Raw genomic sequence first — 22612 nt, forward strand, 5'->3', positions numbered from 1 at the left:
AATCTTATTTATCTATCGCTTATTCAACACAATTGTTTCTGTACATGCAATTACGTAGTAGGTGGCAACTGCATAGCAACTCTCTCAGATGAGTTGGTGCTCTGTACTCATGCAGCAACTACCAACTTCACCTACCCCTGTACAGTAGGTGAAGTTTCATGTTTTTAGCTCACAAGTACTTGGGTTGCATTTTACCCATGAACTTCGAGAATGTTCGGTTTTACGGTTTTTAGACCTTAAGAGATCCTGCAAAGGACATGCTTGCTGGGGCTACTACCCGAGGGCTAAGAAGGGATTGCTTCCCTTTGATTCAGCACATTTTAAGACAAATAAGAGAGCTACAGCTTTGGTGTGCCTGGAATCTGCTCTAAAAAATCGTGCCCACATCAAATGGTGCCCAATTTTGAGAACCAAATATGCTTTCGGCTGCAGGGTTCCCAAACTCAGTCTTGACTGCTCTTCCTGAAACCCTCCACTAAAAATTGAAACGTGGAACAGGATGTGCAACTGCGAAGGTTCACCGGAAGACCCTTAGACCAGAGGTTGTACAATACGTTCATATAGTTTCCCACTATCTTAAGAAGATGAGAAGTAGGCACGGTGTCACAATTTGTTTGTCTACTCCTAATAAGGTGGGAAAGCTGTGGCCATGCATTTGCAACACCAGTAAATGTGGATGCTGGAAGAACCACAAAACGCTGTTGGTCAAGTGTTCCACAGGGGTGGCGTATTGCATTCCCATGTCATGTGGGATGTTCTACGTTGGAGGAACTGGGCGCTTTGTCAATCACCATTTGTTGGTGAGTCCGAGTGAGCAAAATGTGTGGCCCGGTTTAAAGGGACGACGGTTTGCGATAGGAGTGAAGGCAGCACTGCACGTATCAGTTTAGAAGCCTATCATATTAAGACAATTGATAAGTGCATTAGCCCCATCTCTTGCCCTCTTTAATGCTGAGTTTCATCTTCTGGATGTAGCTGTTACATCTTGGATCTCAAAGGAAAATAAAAATCATGTTTTTGTGTGTTAAGCCTTGTTTTGCATCCCTCTTCTTTTTCCCATGCTTCACTCTGGCATATATAAGGTGTGTCATTCTGCCATCAAAGGGGCCCTGCGACACAAATTAAGCGTGCAGTTTTCATTGCTTCTTCTCGAACTATGGAATGCACTGATTTCGATCATTCTTTTTGCATTCACCTCAGTATTCAGCATTACACGCACTACAGTGCTGCAGTTTACAGATGAAAAGGCTATCCAGGGCCCCTTTAATCCAGTTGTACGTCAGCGCTAGTGTGTCCGTGTCGTCTCTAGTGCAGTGGTTATCAGCCATGGATGATCTGGGAACCCCTTGCAGTGAGAGACAAAGAGTCAGAGTAATAAATTAACACAACGTGCAGCTGAAACAGGTGGCTTTTATTTCTCCCTGGCAAAGCATGGTCAGAGTAATGTGCCACGCTGATTCGATGTCAACAGCTTGTTAACAAGCTGTGCTGTGTGCAGCCACCTTCAACCTCTTTTTTGGCAATGTTTGTTCTTCAAATATTGAAAGCTAGAGTAAGTGTGCTCGCGCACATATGCCGAAGACAACTGCAACAGAAGCTTTGAAGCCATCTGATAAAGAAGTGGAATTATAGGTTAGTTTTGCCGCAGTGCAGAAGTTTTACGCGGCGAAGCATACCACAAATGAAAAGGGGCCGCTGTCGCAGGGTATAGTCAGCCTCCAAAAAGTTTTTTTTTTTTTTTTATGAGTGTCGCGGACCCGTTGGGGTCCGTGGACACCCAGTTCAGAACCACTGCCCTAGTGGGTGTGTTCGCGCGGTTACTCGTCAACAATGAACCAACCTGCCCAAAAGGAAGTATTGACGATGTCTCGTTCTGTCTTGGCAATTTGAACATTGCGCGCGTTCTTGTTGTTAAATGGGAAAGAGAAAACGATGAAAACAAGAATCGACACGGTGATCAAGGCACAGACCAGTTTGCTTTTAATAACGGGAGTTCAACAAAACAGCGCACAATGCATTCGCACTGGCTTTCCAGGCGAAATTAAACGACCAAGCACAAATGATTGGAAGCAGCGACGCAATAACCCGTCCGCGGCTACAGCCTGTTGCCACACTACAGCCTGCTGAACGGCAAGGAAACGATTGCGGATCGTGTTTGCCGCAGAACACTCTAACATAATTTACTTACATAATTGGCATGTATGTACAGTACGTACTCGTCCGTAAACAACTGGAAGCTGCCGATGCAGTCGCTTGCCGTTTGCAGTCGTTTACACGTTGCGAAAAGAAGCCTCAATACAGGGCATAACGACGCCGGCTGGTTATCTCATAGCAATGAGAGTTCACAAAACAAGAAGCACACATCGCGTTCATACCGACTTTGCCATCGAAATGACCGCATGCTCGTGTGCATGGCAGATGGACACGTAACAAATGGCAAAGACCTCCTCACACGCAACAACATCGAATGATGGCGGGCCCGACAGCGACCGAGCTTTTTTCCGACGTTCGTATGTTCCACGGAAAAAGGAATGTTGATATCCGAGGCTTTCCCTTCCACACAACACGCGACGCTGCTGCTATCTGCAACCATGGAGGCACTGCAGGAGCGGCACTCTAGGGACTAAAACAGCTAGGGACGTTCGCGCATTTCGGTGCCTAGGCCGCGCGCGGTCGTCAAAAAAGCACCTAGCTTCGCGCGCTCGTAATAGTTCAAGCCGTGACCGCGCCGCGGCGCTGCAGTGGCCGGCTGGACTTGGTCGGGATTGTAAAAGCGCCGCGCGGAAAGCGAGGGGCGTCTGCTACGCGCTCTAGTTTTTTGCGCTGAGTTTCCACACAGTGCGCTTGAAGTCTACTAAACTTTTATAACGCGGTGCGGAATGGAGCTTATCCATCTTTAAGCGTTGTGTTAGTGCTGGGGCAACAACAGAATGCAAAAAATCATTTGTCAAGCGGCATCAGCATGGCCTAGTTCCGGTCACAGAGTTCGAGAACGTTGGTGCGTGCGTAAAAACGCGCAAAACGGACACGCACAAGCAATGAACGAAAACAAACTTATTCGCACGAGTAATCGGGCAATAGCATCACGCATACAAGAATTAAGAGTAATAAAAAAAAGTAAATTGCACGCGCAGTCAGCTGAAATACTTGTGCGCAGTGACCGCTTCACACTACGAGCTTTTTACTCATGGTCGCCACTGGTTTGCTAGCCATATGCACACCGCTTTATTCGACAATTCATTAGCCTCCACTAGCTCTTTATTATTCAATTCAATTCAATTTTATTTTCCAGTATATAGATGCTGGATGGTTGCGTTGGGTTAAAAGCTACATAAGTAGCTTGACGGGACCCAACGACCAGACTATACAGGGCAGTAACAACAAGCAGTCCGGTGCAATGGCGAGCAAATCAACAAGCAAAACAGAATACCATATCGTACAAAATTAATACATATACAGCGGTTTACATGTATTTCCAGCACGAGAACTGCAGGAAGAAAAAAAGGGAAAATAAATACATTTGCATAAAAGAAAAATACTGGGGAAAAGAAAAAAAATGCTACATACAATAAAATACTGCTATAGCATGAGTAATGAACAGAAATAAGAATAACACAGAATAGTAACACCGAACTACTGTAGCAATACTAGCTATTTGGAACAAAATAAAACAAAAACACTGGCCATATAACACAGCAAGAAATTCATGGAAGCAGAATGACTATGTTAGAAGAAACGACATAAGTTACACACATGCAATTACACCGAATGTCACAGTATGTGACATTACAAGTGTGCGAAATATAAACGCAAGTCTTTTTTACTGAAAATCTGAATATCTTCATATTTATTTAAAGTGGATGGTAGGTTATATGCCAGTGATTGATGTTTGTAGTGCGTCCTGAAATATGGTACTGACCATTTCTCAGGGTTCCTTGTGTTCGCATTAATTCTACGACGTTCTAAAGATGCCAACTGTTTTATGTAATTCTTGAGGGAATCAGAAGCATATCGCGCAGTATGTAATAAACGAAAATAATAATAATATCTGGGGTTTAACGTCCCAAAACCACGATATGATATGAGAGACGCCGTAGTGGAGGGCTCCGGAAATTTCGACCACCTGGGGTTCTTTAACGTGCACCTAAATCTAAGTACACGGGCCTCAAACATTTTCGCCTCCATCGAAAATGCAGCCGCCGCGGCCGGGATTCGATCCCGCGACCTTCGGGCCAGCAGTCGAGCGCCATAACCACTAGACCACCGTGGAATAAACGAAAAGTATAAAGGTTGTCAATTCTAATAACATTGTACTTAGGAAACGCTTCTCTGGTGCTAGAATAATAGTCTATGTTGCCAATATAGCGAATAATCTTCTTCTGTAGCATCAGAACTCTACGTATGTTAGTTATAGTGGTTGTGCTCCACACTAAGGCGCAATAATTTAAGTGGGCATGAAATAAAGCATTGTAAATCTGTACTTTGGCCTTTGTAGGCAGCATACTACGACATCGTGATAAGACACCTGTCACAGCTTTTCGCATAGGTAATTTAAATGCATGTCCCAAGTGAGCTGTGAAGAAAAGTGCACGCCAAGAATTTTGTGGCTGTCGACTATTTCGATTTTTTTACCTTCAAAAGCAATAGTATTATTTAATTGAAACAATTTGTTCTTGGAGCGAAAAATAATTACCTTAGTTTTCTTCGCGTTGATCCTAAGTTGATTTCGCTGAGACCAGGTAGATAACTTTCTCAGCAGTTCATTACAATCCGTTGTCAAGTTGTGCACGTCGTTCCCGGATAATATGACAGTGCTGTCATCAGCGTACATGATAAATTCAGCATTAGTATCAGTGTTCACGATGTCATTAATGTAAATGTTAAATAAAAGCGGCCCTAAAACGCTTCCTTGAGGCACGCCAAATTTGTTTAATAGAAAAGAGCACGTGTGACCGTTCACGTAAACACACTGGTATCTGTCACTCAAGTAAGACTTAAACAGTGATAAGCAGCTACCACGCACTCCGTAACATTCTAGTTTGTCTAAAAAAATGTTATGACTTAGGCAGTCGAATGCCTTACTAAATTTAGGATTGCCATCTTTTGGGCTTGTTGGTATACTGAATTAGAAACCATCTTCAGCGCTAGCAGACAAGGACGAAGGAGAGACGACACTCCTTCGTCCTTGTCTGCTAGCGCTGAAGATGGTTTATTAGCCTTACTAAAATCTATAAACAACGCCAGCGCATAGGCTTTCCTTTCTGTGTTCCTTATTATCTTTTCCTTGATTGACAGTAGTGCTGTTTCCGTTGACCTGTGTTTCCTAAATCCGCGTTGCGCGTTAGTTATGACACCAAACTTATCCAAGAAATTGACCATACGACAGTGTATAATTTTTTCTAGCCCCTTGGAAAACACACGTAACACCGAAATTGGCCGGTAGTTGTTGGGGTCATTAGGGCTACCTGCTTTTAGTATTGCCGAAACTCTGGCGTATTTCATTGCCTGGTCGAATTTGCCCGATTCAAGTGCTAAATTAAATATGTGAGCAAGAGCAGGAGAAATAGAAGTTATACAGTGCTTAATAGGACCTAGTTGCAGGTTGTTGATGTCTAACGCTTTAGTATTTTTTAAGGATTGAAATGTAGTACAGACTTCGTATTCATCCGTAGGCTGGAAATCAATGCTATCGGCAATAAGACTTGCGTTTGTTTTTCCCGACGCTGCAGCGCAGGTGGGGTAGGCAGCAGGAATGGCAGCGTTAATGAAATGTTGTTTAAAGTGATTAGCGAGGGCCTCGCCTTTTAATTCAGTACCGTCATGAAGTATACAGTTTGGAACACTTTGTTTGGTACGACGACCAAGAACATCGTTTATTATTTTCCATGTCTTATCGGGCCGTTGCTGTGAGGCGGACATAAAAAGTTGCTCGTAATAAGCTCGTTTGGCACGCCGTAGGTCACAATTTAATTGGTTTCGAAAAGCTTTAAATTCCTTTAATTGTATTTGCGAACGAGACTTTAAAAATGAATGATACGACGAATTTTTACGCGAAATCATTTTCAAGTGTTCTTTCGTTATCCATGGCTTTCTTGCCTTTTGCGGTGGTTTTACTTGTTTCATAGGAAAATGCCTTTCGTATATTTTTATAAATTTTCCTATGAACTCATTGTATGCCTCATTGGCGGACGTCAATGCCAAGACAGAAGACCAGTCTTGGGCCATTATTTCAATTTTAAAGGCAAGCAGCCCACTTTCTGTTATTCGCTGAACAGTGAATGTTTCTACCTCACAGTTTCGAATTCCTCTTTGGTTTTCATATAGCGCATAAACAGGGAGGTGATCACTAATGTCCGAGGCAACAGTACCTGCAGTGTAAGTCTTGGTCTCTGCATTTATTATTAAAAGGTCGAGGAATGACAATGTGCAGCACGTAATGCGAGTTGGAGTAGTAATTAAATTTTTGAAACCGCTCGAAGACAGCAACGTACCATATTCTCTCGAAGTAGTGCTGTCATCAAGAATATTGATGTTAAAGTCGCCACCGCACGTCAAGTGAAAGTTGTTTTTACAAGTGAAGTCCAGGAAACTTTCATAAAATTCTAGGAAACGCCTAATATTTCCACCCGGTGGGCGATAAACAACAGCGAATATTTCATTTTGATCGGAGACGGTGAGCATTTCGTAATCTTCAGTTGACACGCAGTATTCATGAACTAAATGGTATTTCTTCTCTGTAGTCACATAAAGCGCAACACCCCCTGCACGTTTATCCGATCGATTGGAAAAGCAACTGTCATATCCAGGCAGTTTTAACTTGGTACTATTATTCGTATACCAGGTTTCAGACAGCATAAGAACACCCACTTTGAATGATAGTTGCTCTAAAAAAAACAAAATGTCGTCCTCTTTATTCATTGCAGAGCGAGTGTTAATATGCAGAACTGATTGGCAAGACGGGTAATCAGACTTAATAGCAGAAGGTGACGCTATGTTTATGTATGCGCAGTCGTTATCCATTTTTGAAGATGCGGCGCAGTGGTCAGCCCAGCCTGTCACCTGCACCTACGCAGTTGCAAATGCCGACCCCGAAAAAACCTTATCAATATCATGCTCATCCGAAACGTGCACGGCGGGTGTATCGTCAGATTGCTTCGCATAGATTTTCCCGTTAAATGACCAGACAGATTTCCATTTGTATTCATACTTTTTCTTCACAGCAAGAGCTAGAAGTTTCTTTAAGGCTGGGCAAAGATGCTCAATCACATAGATAGGATTTTCACTGGTCAGTCCGACATCTTTGTTAGTCACACGAGCTCGTTTTGCTTTCTTTGGAATGCTGTCTCGCTTTGCACGAGACTTAAACTGGACGATGACATTACTTCTGCCGCAGTACACCTTGTATTTCGAGGTTTGCCTTCCTCGAGTACTGCTCAGCAAGAACGAGCCTTGTTTCAAGATCCCTGCCTTTGCTTTCAAGACATTTACACTCAGCACGAAGAGCAGCATTTCCACTTTCAAGATCCCTGTTCTGGTAATCACATCGTCCAGTTTCTTCTTTTGCTCCTCAAGTGAAGTGAAGGCAAAGTCAAGGCTTTCCGTCATTTGACGCTGTTCAGTTTTTAGCTCACGGATTTCATTCCGTAAATCCCTTTCAAGGGAATCGCGAAAAGATTTCATCTCTTGTTTCATCTCTTCCTTTATCTTTAGCAGCTCTGCCTTCATTTCTTCCTTCAGTTTAGCAATGTCTTTCGCCATTTCCCAACGCTCACACAAAAATACAAGGCAGAATTTACAAGGCAAAAATACAAGGCAGAAACCCGGATTCACTGTTTGGCAGCAGCGACGAAGAGTGGATATGCAATAAGGTAATGAAATACCCGATATATCTGGAACACTAACCTGTGATAAGAGTGCCAGAAAGTTTAGCCCGTGCACACAGCTCTCGTCGCTACTGCCAAGTGAAAGCTGCGACGACCACGCAGCTCCTTTTGTAGTGTGCACAACGTGACGTTGATCCTTGAGACAGGGCGCAGGCGCAGCCGACAATGACGCCTCCTGGTACCAAACCCTGGATTGCTTCGGAGAAGCGGTGGACCGTTTGGACGCTTTTGGTGCGGCTGCTTGAAATGCCCTGTCATAAGAGTGGCAGAAAGTTTAGCCCGTGCACACAGCTCTCGTCGCTACTGCCAAGTCACGGAGCACACCGGGAAGACGCAAGGGAAACAAAAAAGAAAAAAAAGGCGTAGGGACGGCCATACGACCGCAATGCTGTTGGCTTATTTTTGCTTCTGAGGTAGCGTACAACAAGGCTCACCGTGCGCAAACATTTCAAAGAAAAGCAATGCCAGGTAAACTAACCTTATTCCACAAGCTGTTGCATAAAAGGAGTAATATAGAAAATGATTTACAAATATCCAGATATCATAAAACAAAGTTACAAATGTCCCCATTCTTGCTGTACAAGCTGCCTGAACGAAAATACAGTAAGAAATTGACAAATAGAAGTGTAATATCTCAATCACTTCCGAAGATTGTTCAAATGCTGAGATCCCTTATGTACCAAGCCTGAAAAAATGCAACATGCATAATATATATATAGTTGCAGCAAGGAAGTCACGTTGGCCCCGGTAGAATAAGGAACAAGAGAGAGTACGACGCACGTTGGTTTTTGCGGTATGTTTACTGACGTTTCGGCTGGTGGACCAGCCTTTGGTGGACCAGACAAAGGCTGGTCCACCAGACGAAACGTCAGTAAACATACCGCAAAAACCAACGTGCGCCATACTCTCTCTTGTTCCTTATATATATACATATATATATATATATATATATATATATATATATATATATATATATATATAAATTCATCATACGAAATGAAAACAGTTTCAAACAACTCATTCTCAACTTCAGACGTTTTAACGGTTCTCGGAGGTTAGCGTTCGCCCGGTTCAGAGACTTTACAAAGAGATGTGGACGAGTAGTTACATAAAATACAATTGTTTCCGCTGCAGTTGAGTGCGCGCCCACAGGGCACCCGACCGCAACTTCCCGCCTTTCCCTGATGACCTCAATATAGCATCCGCCACAATTTCGTGTCTGGTCATCTCTTGAATAAATATAAGAAATAACCAGACGGGTAAAGCAAGCCTGTTTTTTCCCGCAGACGCGCGCAATCAGCTGCTCTGAACTGAGAATCACGTTTGTCTTCGGGCGATCGCTCGTAACATGAAGTGAGGCATACACGATGTTGCACTGTTGTCATTTCATTTACTTTGTCTTGTTTTTTTAAGGTAGAGCCTTAGATGCCTCATCAAACACGAAAATTTACCGTCGGCTTCCCGCGTAGCCAACACGAGTGATGCACAAAATCATCACGCGATGACGTCGACAGAACTAGTGACGTCACTATGACGTCATTCAACGTGACGTCATATGATGACGCCATCATATGACATGGTCGCTTTGCATTGCCCCCGTGATCGGGGGCCGATCACGGAGGTAATGTAAAAGCAGGTGAGGTGCAGAAAGCTTGCAATGCCTCCGATCCTGTCGGCAGTCCGAAACCACGTTATGTGCAGAAAGCTTTCGGAGTGGGGCGAGGGAGGATCAATGCATCGACTGACGAAAAAGATGGCTTTCGTTTTCGAGTCACCTCAGGCGAATGCGTAAGAGACCATGTTTTTTTATGTAATTTTTTCGCATACATTTTACCTATGCGGTCAGTTTTAAAATGTATGGGTAAGTCTAACATGTTTACATCAATATTGGTGACCACCACGTTTTTTATGACCTGACGGAAACAAACCGTCAGACCACACATCGTCAGAATTACTTGTGGCTACAGAAAGCGGGTTTGCGCGCCACACACCATAATATTATTGTTAGTCGTTACGCAAATGGCAAGCATGTCTAGTTATAGTGATGCCATGTCCTATCGGTCGTATTGGGCATACGTACATTCGTGCCCCTCCGTGCCAATTTTCGTGTATAGCACGTGAACGAGACGCGACTAATTTTTTACTTTTGGTAGCGCGGCCACGCGTCGACTGACACATTCGGCTTCGCATGAAATGCCTTGAAAGAGCAAAGCGCCGGAGGCAGCCTTGTAAAACAAATCGAATGCGCGAAATAAAAGATAGGATATGAAGGGTGCAAAAGCGTTAGCATGCATGAGCTAGTTACTACGTGCAATATGTGCTACGTTCTCCTGGTTATCTCCAGTTCATTCTCTCCTGCAGCAAGTTTACGTTCGTCATTCCACACGTAAGTAACTTAAACGCCTTTTCTCACGATGAAGTGCGCGCAGGATGCGTTCCTCAAACAGCCGCGGAAGTGTGGACCAATGCGATGACAAACCAGCTGAAAGGATATATGCGAAATCCCCGTTTCACAGCACACAAACTAACAAACGCGTTCTTTGTGTGATGAGTCGCTGCAGTATTATGTTGCAGTGACGCAGTATTAAATATTGCCCAAATTTCCGCAAGTTTAGCTAACAGCGGCCAAAATATCACGCGCGTAGCAGACGCTCGCCGCTTTGACGCGGCTTCTGCCGCGGAGAAAGCCCACGATGGATGGATGGATGCTATGAGCGTCCCCTTTATAACGGGGCGGTGACAAGTGTGCCACCAGGCTCGAAAAAAAAAAAAAAAACCTTTACTCTTTTTTTTTAGCGTTGGCCTAGTGTCTTTCCTTCAATTAAAACTATTTTACTCCAGAAGAAAAAAAAAAAACTTAAGTTTTCAGCTCCGTTCTGTGCCCTTTACGGCAGAATGTCCTTATTTTTTTCCCATTATTTATTTTTGTCCTTTCTCTCTAGTTTTCTGCCACCAATACTCTAACCGTCTCTTACTTATTTCAATCGCGGGTGTGTTCAGCTTTCCATTGTCTCTAAAACCCAAGGCGTCATGTAGGCTCGTGCCCAAACGTACACCTGGGTGGATGTCTCCACATTCAATCAGAACATGCTCCGCCGTTTCCTGATCTTCCCCGCAGCACGTGCATTGTTCTTCTTCTTTACTGAATCTCGCTTTATAACTACCCGTTCTAAGGCAACCCGATCTCGCTTCAAACAGTAAAGCGCTTCCCATTGAATTGTCGTAAAATGCCTCCCTCCTTATTTCATTTTTGCCCTTTCGGTAGTTACTCAAAGCCGGTTTTTTCTCCATAGCTGCCATCCAGTAAATCCTCTCCGCCTCTCTGACTTTTCGCTTACCGCTCTTTGTTGACATACTGCTTACACTACCAGCCGTATATTTACTAGTGAGCCTCCTAGTTCTTTTTCTCCACTGTGTGTCCACGCTCTTCCTATACAAGTAGCGGAACACCTTCTCTGCCCATCTACTCTCCTTCATATTCCTTAGCCTTTCTTCGAACCTTATTTTGCTCTGAGCCTCCCTCGCCTCAAAACCTGCCCATCCCATATCGCCCTTTACAGCCTCATTTGTCGTCTTCCCGTGAGCACCCAACGCGAGGCGTCCCACAGTCCTTTGATTTATATCCATTCCCGATTGCACCTCTGCCCTCATGCACACCACTGAAGTCCCAAAAGTAAGCCCCGGAACCATTACACCTTTCCACAGACCTCGAAGCACCTCGTACCTATTGTATCCCCACAATGCTCTGTGCTTCATTATTGCAGCATTCCACTTTCCTTTTTGCTGCTGAGGCTTTTTCCTGTACCTCCATGTACCTGTCACCCTCATTTATCCATACTCCGAGGTACTTGTATTCGCTCACCCTCGGTATTTCTTGGCCCTGTATTGACACCGCCTGATCACAAAGTCTTTCCGCCAATGGTGGAAAGAGCGTCACCTGGTGTGGGTTCGGAAGAGAACTGCCTTGGGGCACCTGTTGCGGGCTGGCGTTGGCCGTTGGTAGAGGTATGCGGCGCCTGAGACAAGGTTCCTGCGAGGGAGTGAGCGCCGGAGAGAGGCCTCGCAACCTCCGACTCAAGCGATGCACGGGAGTTGTAGTAGGTGACATTGCGTCCGGGCTGGATGAACGGCTCCCAGTAGGGGTGTGCAGCATCAGGCAGGGTTGCGGTCCAGCACCTCCACCAGTGTCGCGATGCAACGCGAGGAAAAGACAAGAAAACCTTTCGGCAGCAAGAAAGCGTGCTGAAAATCAGCTGAACAGGCGGAACGTCTTCTTCGTCTTCAACTAATCACAGCCCCACTAGATGGCGTCCGTTAAAGCCCCCCATCGTCGTCGTTGTCCACATGTAGTATACACGCGTCAATACACGGTTCGGCTGTCGTTCCATGAAATTCCAGCTGCCGCTGGTGTTGGTAGAGGTGGCTTGCAGTAATTAGGCGGGATAATTGGTCTCCTAATACATCTTCAAACTACACTAGAATATGCAGCCGTCGTTCACGACGCGAAGATTTCATAGAATATAAGAAGCGGCGGCTTACGAAGGATGCAGTACCTTCACTCATTGCAGACTACCCTTCACGTTTGCAGCCCAAGGTAACAACTGAACCAAGCATTGCAATTATCCCTAAACGTGACCGTGTTGCGTCCGAACAGTCAACGATTGCATGTAGTACCAGTAGCAACGGTGCCTCGCGATCGCCGCCATGTGCATGCAGCGCTGACATTAGGTCCCGAAGCTGAAGAATCGGAGCCCATGGACACTACATGCGCTACCGGCGAAACAACCGACAATCATTATGTACATTGTCACTGGAAGCATCTTAGTGACATTTCATGCTATTTAGCGCATGAACTCATGGCTTGCGTATAGTGTGCTACACCAGTAGACGGTAGCACGCATCGGGGAACTTTAAGCGCCCAAGCTTTCATTATTAGCTCTTGGCAAATGCTGCTTTCGAAAATCGACTTTCAGACAGTCAATAACCGACTCTCAGTCAAGCGAACATAACGGTGACAAAACAGTTTTCCGCGCATCATTGGCATGCGCTCTCTGGAATCGGGCTAGCAGACGACGCGCGAGCGTCTCAATCAAATAGCCGCGAAAGACACATACCTTCGAAATGGGCTGGTTGCCCAGAACGACAAGTGCTTCATGATTCCAGTTTACAAGTTTTCCTTATACTTTAAACAACTTGAATACAGCCGAAAACTGAACCATATAGCAGCTTCTAATGCAGCCACGGCATTCGTTTCCGCGAGTGACGACGCGACGGCTAGTCTACTACGGGGGCGGCGCCCCGCGGCTAAAAGCCGCACTAACGCCGACGGTCGGCTCCCATTGCGCTCCGCTCCTTCGCCCAGGCACAGAAAAGTAGAGGAGGCGCTGCTCCCACTGACCCACCGCGGGAGACGTCCATCCATCCACGCACGCCGCCAAACCCCAAAGAGACTCGCTGCTATGTTCTGGGGGGCGATCGGAGATCTTTGTTCTGCGCCGTTCGTTCGCGTTCGTTCTGGTGATCGCACGCGATTGGCTGAAGCCGGACAATTCACGCCACGCTAAGGGGCGTGGCCATTTCTTTTTTTTTCCTTGATGTTTTCTTTTTTGGTGACGTCATGCCGCGTCATAACGAGCATGTCGTCTGCTAAAAGTGAACGGAGAGCGAGCCCGTTCGCTCGCGTTCTCTCGCGCGAACAATGGCGTCGCACGGCATGTATATGAGTGATGCGGCGTGTCGGCTGCCGCAACAGCTGATTTTGAGAAAATGGCGCTTGCAACGGTGCTTCCCTGCTACGTTGGCGTTTCTCGAAGCAGATGCAGCGGTAGGAGGTGCGAAATGCGTTTGAAGAGATGAGCGAGTGTGAATTCCAGCGTCGATTTCGTTTCTCGAAACGTGCTGTACGTTGGTTGTGCGACGAACTCGACCCCGTCATCGGGTGCCAACGAACCAGTGGGATTTAAACAGAGCGGAAGGTGTTGTGCGCGCTGAGATTTTTTTGCGATCGGATGCTTCCAGCGAGCTGTCGACAGCGAGGAATTCGGCCTGTCGCAGTCGTCCGTCAGGAACACGCCATTACTGTCGTTCGCGGGCAAAAACGGTGGGTGGCCTTTCCGAAGACCACAGAATCGAAGAGCGAACAAAGGCGGCGTTCGCGCGGCTCGGGCGGATTCCCGTTGTGGTCGGGTGCGTGGATGGTACGCTCATCGCCATCCAGAAGTCCCATGGTCTGAGCTCCGCGGACACGACGCATTACATGTCGCGGAAGGGAGTCTACGCATTGAACACCATGATCGTGAGTATTATTCATGCATTGTATGCGTAGCGAATTGTTTCATTTATATCGCTTAAACTTTCCGCTTTACTAAGGCTGTTGCGACTGAGTATAGTGGGAGCGGTATTTTCGATCTATCCAGAACGGGAATTGGTTCGTTTCAGGGCACTTCGCTTAGGATAAGCAATGAAATCATGCGACGCGGAGTACATTTTGGTTCAGCGGCCTGCACAGTGCGTAATATTACCGTTGCTCGTTCGCCATGTGTACCCGAAGCTTGAGTCTCGATTTGTATTTGTTGAGATTAACGCTGCCAGAATGTGCCGTAGTATGTCCTTATTGTTCATTGTCGTGATGGACGTTACATGGATCGATACATGGATGGATGAATAAACTTTATTTCGGTCCCTCGGAACGCGCCCTAGCATGTACATACATTAAATACGCATTGTTTCATTACCCTTTTTTCAGTCGCAAGTTTTTCGTGTTGTAGATACAGCAGTATCTTGCTTGGTAAGTGCTGTCAATGCTTGCCACATTCAAGACGTTATCACTACAGCTGTCATGCCGCCCTCGTGCAGGAGACTCCAGCTATACATTAGAACCGTGGCTCCTGACACCAGTGCCCGGACGACCAGCTCGTGGCACCCCTGATAACCACTACAACAAGGCCCACACCGCCTTGCGCAATGTTGTGGAGTGGTGCATCGCTGTAAGCTTGTGCAGAGCTGCACAAGCATCATCGCTGCTTGTGCAGCTCTGCACGACATTGCGTTGGCGGCACATGAGCCTGTTCTCGAAGGGGACGATGACGACACCGACGATGCTGAGCTGCTGCCAGCAGCAGCTGAGCTACCACCACCAGCAGCTGAGCTACCACCACCACCACCACAACGGGAGCCAGCAGCAGCGCAACCGTGTAGTGAACCTGCTTCGAAAACCACAGGACCTGCATGCTTGAGCACCTGCGCAGAGTACGCCGCCGCCTGCAACGACCTCAGCAGCATTGTGTGGTGCGTGTTTTTGTTCATTGTGTTTGTCACTGGCATGAACAAAAGGCAGTGTTTTTTACTACACTTCAAATGTTTGCTACACATATCAACGAAACAGCGTTCTCCTATCAATGAATAACCCCCTTGAATAGGTTGGCAAAAAAATGTGAAGTTCACCCTGACTCACTCGTGAAATATATTTTGCTCTTGGGGCTCACTCGAACTCAGACTCACCAAAATATTCCTCAGGCGGATTCACTCGGACTCAGGCTCACTAAAATGTTTTCACCCGGACTCAATCTCACCAAAGTATTACTCACCTGGACTCACAGCTCGATCTGAATCTGAGTGAATTGACTCATGAGCGAGTTTGCCGACCTACGCCTCTTGTCACACAATGCCATGCTGATGAAATACTTCGACCAGGTTGTAAAATATGGTGCTTCACACTAAGCACAAGTGAGAGCTCACCTGTGAATGGCACATGGTGCCATTCGGAGCCAAAGTGGTAACCTGAAAAGGCTGTTGAATCAGCACAGCAACATGCGCTAGCTTTAGTGCAACAAGGATCGTGCTTTTAAATGAGGTGAACAACAAGGGTGGTGTAAGAAGTGAAATTTTATTACAAGTATCGCGAGCAATGCACATAAAAAGCAGAGTAAATAAATATCCCTTAAATTTAATGCCAAGGAAAAGAACATAAAAGTAGCGTCCTTTTATAATATATAAATGGAATTGTTACAAAGTGCCTGCTGCTCCTCTGCATCATCATACGCGTCTCGCAGCACAAAAGTCATTGTAGTACATGAAAACAAGGCACAGTCGAACCAGTACTAATCGAACTCGCTAAGAAAATGCAAGTTGTTGGTTGCTGATATTTCTTCCTCTATTATTAATTTCTGTTTGTACCCAATCATGTTGTCTAAACACTTCTAAGCAACAGAACACGTGTTTTGTCAACTATATTTTGGTCTTGCAATATTTCCAAATTATTGTGCAACCTAGACCATGCACGAACGCTCTTCTTTTTTTCTAGGATATGTAAAAATCGTGTATTCTACACGTATACACTATAGACATAAAGATACAATACAGTGCACTATGTGCATATACTACAAACTTGCTGAATGCATTAATTCATATGAGATTTTAAAAAATGACATTGCAGGACACGATTTACCACTGAGCTACACTGTGTTATGTACAATGAAACAGCACATCAGTGCTTCTGATATGCAGAAAAAGAAAATTGACTGAAAAAAAATTGCAGGGCACCATTGAAGCAAACCAGCGTATCACAACTCGTGGTGTGAACAAAAATAAATCTACATATATGTACAACTAGTCTTTACAAATCACTGTGCAGGTGGCTTCTGCTGCAATGAGAGCCCGGGTGAGGGTACCAACGCCTTGCATCTTGTGGACCACGTCACCGAGAAGTTGAAACTGGCAGTCGGCAGCTTTCCAATGATATCTGGCCCTGCTGCCTGGTGTTCGCGGCTAGTAACTCCAGCGCTTCGGCCTGCCGGTTGCCCACATCTCGCAGCTGCGGCATGAGCTGGAAACCAAGAAATGTGTTGCCATTATCACCTATGAATTTCCTGCTACCGACTCTTCGCTGGAAGCTTCTGTTCGTGAAGACTTTCAGTGTGTGCAACAATTTCGTCTCTGTGGAAAATCCACTGACCTAAAGGCATTCATGAATGGTGCTTAGTTCACCGCACAACCAATGCACTTCGTTTGGACAGACCAAAGCGGTGCCGGAATTCATTTTCGCTCATCTCATCAAACGCATCTCACACCTCTAACCACCTCTGCACGAGAAGCAACCAAGCAGCCCTTTTCAGGGCTACACAATCGTTTGGCTTTACACGATGACTGACACAATCTCCTTCTGAAACCCTAGCTGCTGCAGTATGCATAACATACAGCAAGCAGGTGTAACACAGGTGCAAACATGTGCATTTGTGTATGACGGCTATGTTAAGTTATATAACGAGCTTGCTTTTTGAACAGTATATTTAGCAATAGCACATTTTCAGTTTCACTTTTGAAGCAAGTGACAAAATAGGGAAACATTTCAAGATATTGAACATTCTTCTACTGCAACTTTTTCGCTACATTTCACCATAACTGCAAGGCAGGACACCTGTTTATTCCATCTGACAGTTATGCAAACAACTAGCTCCTGCAACCGTTTGCCAAAATTTTTTTGTGCAACTTTTTGTCTTTATGCCCACAGATGTCATCTCTTCACAAACACATAGCCGCACGCATGAGCATCACCTGTGAGTATGTCATACCATTTACAGCTAATCAAAAACATCAGCGAAACTTACGAGTTGTGCCACGGGGAAGGTCCTGGGCCACATCCTCTTCAGCCACACCAGCAGCAGCTGGAGCAGGGCTCACCTGTTAGTAGTAAGAAGTTTCTTGATTGACACATGAGTGCAAGATGTGTAAGTTCACCTGCAAGCCGCGGAAGTTGTTCCCGACCAAGAACCTTGGCGGTGCAGGCGACGGAAGTCCCCAGATAGTGCACATGCTTGCAGGCTCTGATCTGGGGGAACCATCTGTAAGCATACGTTAAAAAAAGATTATATCCCAGTCTGGTCCCTACTAATGATAACAGTGCAGCTACACAGAGCTAAAAACAATAATTCGTAGGGATTATTGTGGCGAATGTGCACTAATGCTGGAAGTGGAATAGCAATGTTTTTTTTTTAGAGATGTTTACACAGCGGCATGCTATGACACAGACTTCGGAGAGAGGGTGGAGGGAAGCAAATCTACTGGCTACGCACCTCACTCGACTCGAGGGTCTGAGAAATGGGTTGGAACACGTAGGGTGCTCTAATGAGCTTCGAAATATAGTTCGCGGCTGTTCTTTCGTCATCACTGCAAATGTGGCTGTTTTGCTTTCTGTTCTGAGCGGCACAACCTGTTAGCACCTCAGCCAACGCGGCGGCCGGGTGATTCACTCGATATTGTTTGAAAAAGTAAAACTGACAGCGCGTAATGGCTCGAAGCAAATGAGCACACTAATTCGCAGCATACAAGTAACAATGATATTCTAAGCCAGTGCTTACCGATTCAGATCACCCGAACTCTGGGCCTCGCTTACTGTCGACCCGCGCGGTCCCTGTCAAGCACGACGCGGCCGCGGTAACCCGTAATCTGGCCGCCTCCGGTGCCGCTGTAAAGCACAAGCGGGACGTGTAAGATGACCGACCACAATACAATTGTGCTCGCACTCACCTCTGCTGCTCTCGGAGTTTGGCAAGGCTGTGGTGTTACGCGCAGGGACTTCGTTTAAAAGCGCTACCAGCTCCTGCCACATGTCGTCCCGGTCCTCCCTCGTGAACGACGGCTCCAGCGGGCACGACAGCGTCGCGATCTGTGGATGCTCTCTCACAAAAGCCAGCAGAAGCTCCTTTTGACGATCAGACACCCGAGAACCAACGCAGACGTCGCGATAGGACGACATTTTGAAACTGCGTCAGCCGCTACTTTTCTTTTTTTTTTTTCGCGTTCGCGACACCATCTAGCGACGACGTCAAAAAAAACTAACATTATTAAAAATTATCACTCAAAGCTGTTGCTGTTTGAAAGAGTGTTTGAGCTTGAGAAGCAAAAACAATAATTTTCTGTAAAGTAATTATATTTATTAAAAGGCGAGAAACGCTTCACGGTCCCCGTGCCGACGTCACAGGATGCGCGTCTACTTCCGGAAAGCTCCGCTTCACGATTGGCTGTTCTCTTCCTCTCGGCGGTTCTAGGCGGGAGAGCTGCGCCTCCTCTCACTTTTGTGACGTAGGCACCGCAGAACGAACGCGAACGAACAAAGATCTCCGATCGCCCCCCTGTCCGCCGGCCTAGCTTCCCCTCACCCGCGCGAACACAGCGCCACTACTCGCTCGGACGCCATTTAACCTCAACTGCGGCCAATACGCGAGACACACGTGCGCCATGCGGCGCAAACGACTTTTCAGGGGGTGATAGCACCCCCACAAACACCGTGCGCTAAACGTAATATAGTAACATTATCTGGGCTTTAACGTCCCAAAACCACGATATGAATATGAGGGACGCCGTAGTGGAGGGCTTCAGAAATTTCGACCACCTGGTGTTCTTTAACTTGCACCTAAATGTAAGTACAAGTACACGGGCCTCAAACATTTTCGCCTCCATCGAAAATGCAGCATCAGCGGCCAGGATTCGATCCCGCGACCTTCGGGTCAGCAGTTGAGCGCCATAACCACTAGACCACCGTGACGGGGCTTGCGCTAGACGTAGGAACCTCGTAAATGACACCAACCTGTTTGGTCTTTCTAGTCTCCGTTGTATCGCGGTTTTCTATGATGAAATTTTATGCTTACGCATTACCTGAAAATTGGCTGTTTCCGCAGAGACTGTTTGCGTTGTTTGAACGACAGAAAGCCTTATTTTATTGTTATTTATGGAGCGAATAATGGCGGCAAGTTGTCTTTTCGTCCGCTTTGCTTTCTTCACATTTATATCATAATAACTACAAATACCATCCTCTATACTTTTCTTTGTTTATTGTCTGTTTGTTCTCATTAATATTTATGATGCAAGGGCCAGTCGTGATCGCACAACACCGAGCCTCGCTTAAACAAGTGACGGCGGAGGTGTTCTCTACTCTTTTGCGTCTCAGCTCGAGGTGACTATCGTGCTGCCAGCTGTGATTACACACCTGTCCGACGCACCGCTGTGCTGTCTAGAACAACTTCGTTAATTTCGGATGCTACATTAACGAACCTCGGTCTGTAGCGTCATCATCATCGCCATTCATCATCATCGTCATTTTTCAACCACCGCGCCGCGTCTCTCGCGCAGCTCATGCCTAGCGCTCGAGGCGCGAGCAGTTAAGAACGAGCTCACGCTCCTGGAAGCTGGACGCCGGCAGCCGCTGCCGCTCTGCTTGTAAAAGGGCCTTCGAATAAAGTGGCGAGATTTCGGCACGGCCACGTCGGCCGCCTTGACGTCTCCCTCTCGCTACAATTGGTGACCCGGAGAACACGCCCTTCGCCGAGCGGCCCGCTGCCATGCTTCCGCGACTCTGCCCTCCAGTTCCGCCGTTTCACCCGGCCTACCCCCGAGCGTGGTTTATGCAGCTCGACGCCTGCCTCGCGGTGAATGGCGTCACCGCGCAGCCACTAAGGCACCACATCCTGCTTCACGCCCTCCCGGCTGAGCTGCGTCATCTGTCCGCCGCGTCGTCATCCAGCCCGCAGCCATACGACGACATCTGCGCTGCGGTGCTGGCCCGCTACGGCGAGACGTACCGCCCGCTACCGGGGACCCGTGAGTTCCGGGTTTCCCCTCCGTCAACGCGAGCGGTACCACCCGGCCCGCAGCCCTCCCATGACCACGACCTACCTTCCCCGGCTACGACTCCTCCGACCTCACGTCAGGCCACCAGCGCATCGATTCCTGCGCCCGACCACCCGCCCGACGAGGTACAGGAACTGCCTGCTGCCACCGGCCACTCCACAGAGAGTTCTGTCTTTTCGACAGGCTCGGCCGATGGTCCTTCAGACGTGCCGGCCATCTGCACATCTTCCCCGACCTCCATGGCCCATGACACTTCTGCCACGTCAGGCTCCACGACGGCTACCTCACCGCACGCCCTGGAGTCTGCCATAGACAAGGACATCGTCACGCCCGCTATACGACCCCCAATTGCGGAGGCATCGCCAGCGATGATGTCCGACGAAGCCGTTTTGCCATCGACCTCGACACTGTGCGCATCTTGCCAGCAGCGATCGGCCTCGCCCTCGCAGTCTCTCGCAGCCGAAGTCCCAGCCCCTAACCACCGATGGCCGAACTTCCGAGACGCTGCGACTATGACTGATTCGCCTGAGGACGACGTGCCTGGTCAGCATACGCCAGAGCTGACCGCATATGCCACGCCAGCCACAGAGGCAGACATCCAGCATGCCTACCTGCGCACCAGCCTCGTGAGCAGACCACCGCAGGGCCTTCCACAAGCACAGGTTCGTCGTCCGAACCTGCAGCAGAGACCACGCCTGCTCAGCTTCACCACAGGTTTCCTGCGGAGCCCTTGACGCAGGACACCATCCACCCGACAAGTGACTGCTACGCAAGCGCACTGGTCGCAACGGCAACGACGCCCAACCGCCACACATGTTTACCGCACGCGGCTTTACATCGACGAAGCCACCGCGCTCGACGCCAAACACAGCAGACGCTTCACACCCGCCCTTCAACGCTACCACGCGGTGCAGCCATCTCCCTCAAGGGTATCTATGCGTTGCCGAGACATCCCTTCGTGCGTCGTCATGTGACCGATACGCACTTGCGTCGACGCGCCCCCCGTCAAATGACCCAGTGGTCAGCGCTGCGCCGACGACTGCAACGACATCTGCACCCGCCCTCACCTGCATCTGCGGGCACCTCTCTCAGCCGCGCTCACTCGCGACAACCGGTGCACTACCGAAAGGCCCCATCAAGTCGCCGTGGGACCCACCTTGGTACGACCACAGGGTACTTTCGCCCGGTTCTTCGTCCGCCGCGCTTCTCCCAGAGCCGCCCGCCAGAGACTTAGCGGTTCCCGAAGGTCCTTGCACGTTCACGACCTGGACATCTCACGGACCCTCTTGTCTCGCGATAGCAAAATTCCTGTATATACGCACCCATCGTTTTTTTTTTTCATTTCGGCTTCATTTCTGCGGGGGGGAGTAATCTGTAGCGTCATCATCATCGCCATTCATCATCATCATTTTTCAACCACCGCGCCGCGTCTCTCGCGCAGCTCATGCCTAGCGCTCGAGGCGCGAGCAGTTAAGAACGAGCTCACGCTCCTGGAAGCTGGACGCCGGCAGCCGCTGCCGCTCTGCTTGTAAAAGGGCCTTCGAATAAAGTGGCGAGATTTCGGCACGGCCACGTCGGCCGCCTTCACGTCTCCCTCTCGCTACAGGTCCTTAATGTGCTGTTCCTTGTTGCCACGTTACGCATTACGTTGTCAGTCATTGCACCGACTGTAGGTCGTAATAATAATTTCTGGGGTAACCACGATATCGCGCGATCCTTTAGTCGTGCACCGAAATCTGAGCATTTCACCCTCATCGAGATGCGGCCGTCGTTACCGGGACGGTAAGTTGAGCAGCGCACCGTACGTGCTCAGCTACCGCGTCGGGTGGCTGCAGGAGAGGGATGTGCTGCTGCATAAGACGCGCCGCGAGTGCTTTGTCCCAGCAACAACGGGTGATTTCTCGCAGGTGCGCAGGCGGTTGCTGATCAAGGTGGGCCTGAGCAACGCGGTGGCCGACGTGTCCTCTCCGGCGTCGCTGCTGAGCTGGTCGCGTGAAAGCCTGAGAAGCAGCAGGAACAGCTTCCCCGACACGAACAGCTCCGTGTCCGCGCTGAGCACACCAGAGGTGCACCGCCTGAAGGTCTTCGACCCAACCTTCAAGTAA

At 47.8% G+C, this 22612-nt stretch overlaps 1 protein-coding gene and 1 long non-coding RNA gene across 2 annotated transcripts in view; one reads left to right on the top strand and one right to left on the bottom strand.

The window, feature by feature from the left end:
• The window catches only part of LOC125759995 (adhesion G protein-coupled receptor B2-like), a 120167-nt gene extending 97555 nt beyond the window's left edge, over positions 1 to 22612 (top strand). The window contains exon 5 of the mRNA XM_049419542.1: positions 22415 to 22612. Coding sequence (XP_049275499.1) covers positions 22415 to 22612 — 198 coding nt within the window. The remainder of the gene's footprint in view (positions 1 to 22414) is intronic.
• LOC119403995 (uncharacterized) lies at positions 17498 to 18461 on the bottom strand. Its single transcript, XR_005186118.2, has 4 exons — positions 18408 to 18461; positions 18239 to 18345; positions 17619 to 17722; positions 17498 to 17561 (listed from the first exon to the last, which is right to left on the bottom strand). It is a non-coding gene; the product is annotated as an uncharacterized LOC119403995 (long non-coding RNA).

This window comes from Rhipicephalus sanguineus, chromosome 9, assembly GCF_013339695.2.
Source record: "Rhipicephalus sanguineus isolate Rsan-2018 chromosome 9, BIME_Rsan_1.4, whole genome shotgun sequence".
Lineage (NCBI taxonomy): Eukaryota > Metazoa > Arthropoda > Arachnida > Ixodida > Ixodidae > Rhipicephalus > Rhipicephalus sanguineus.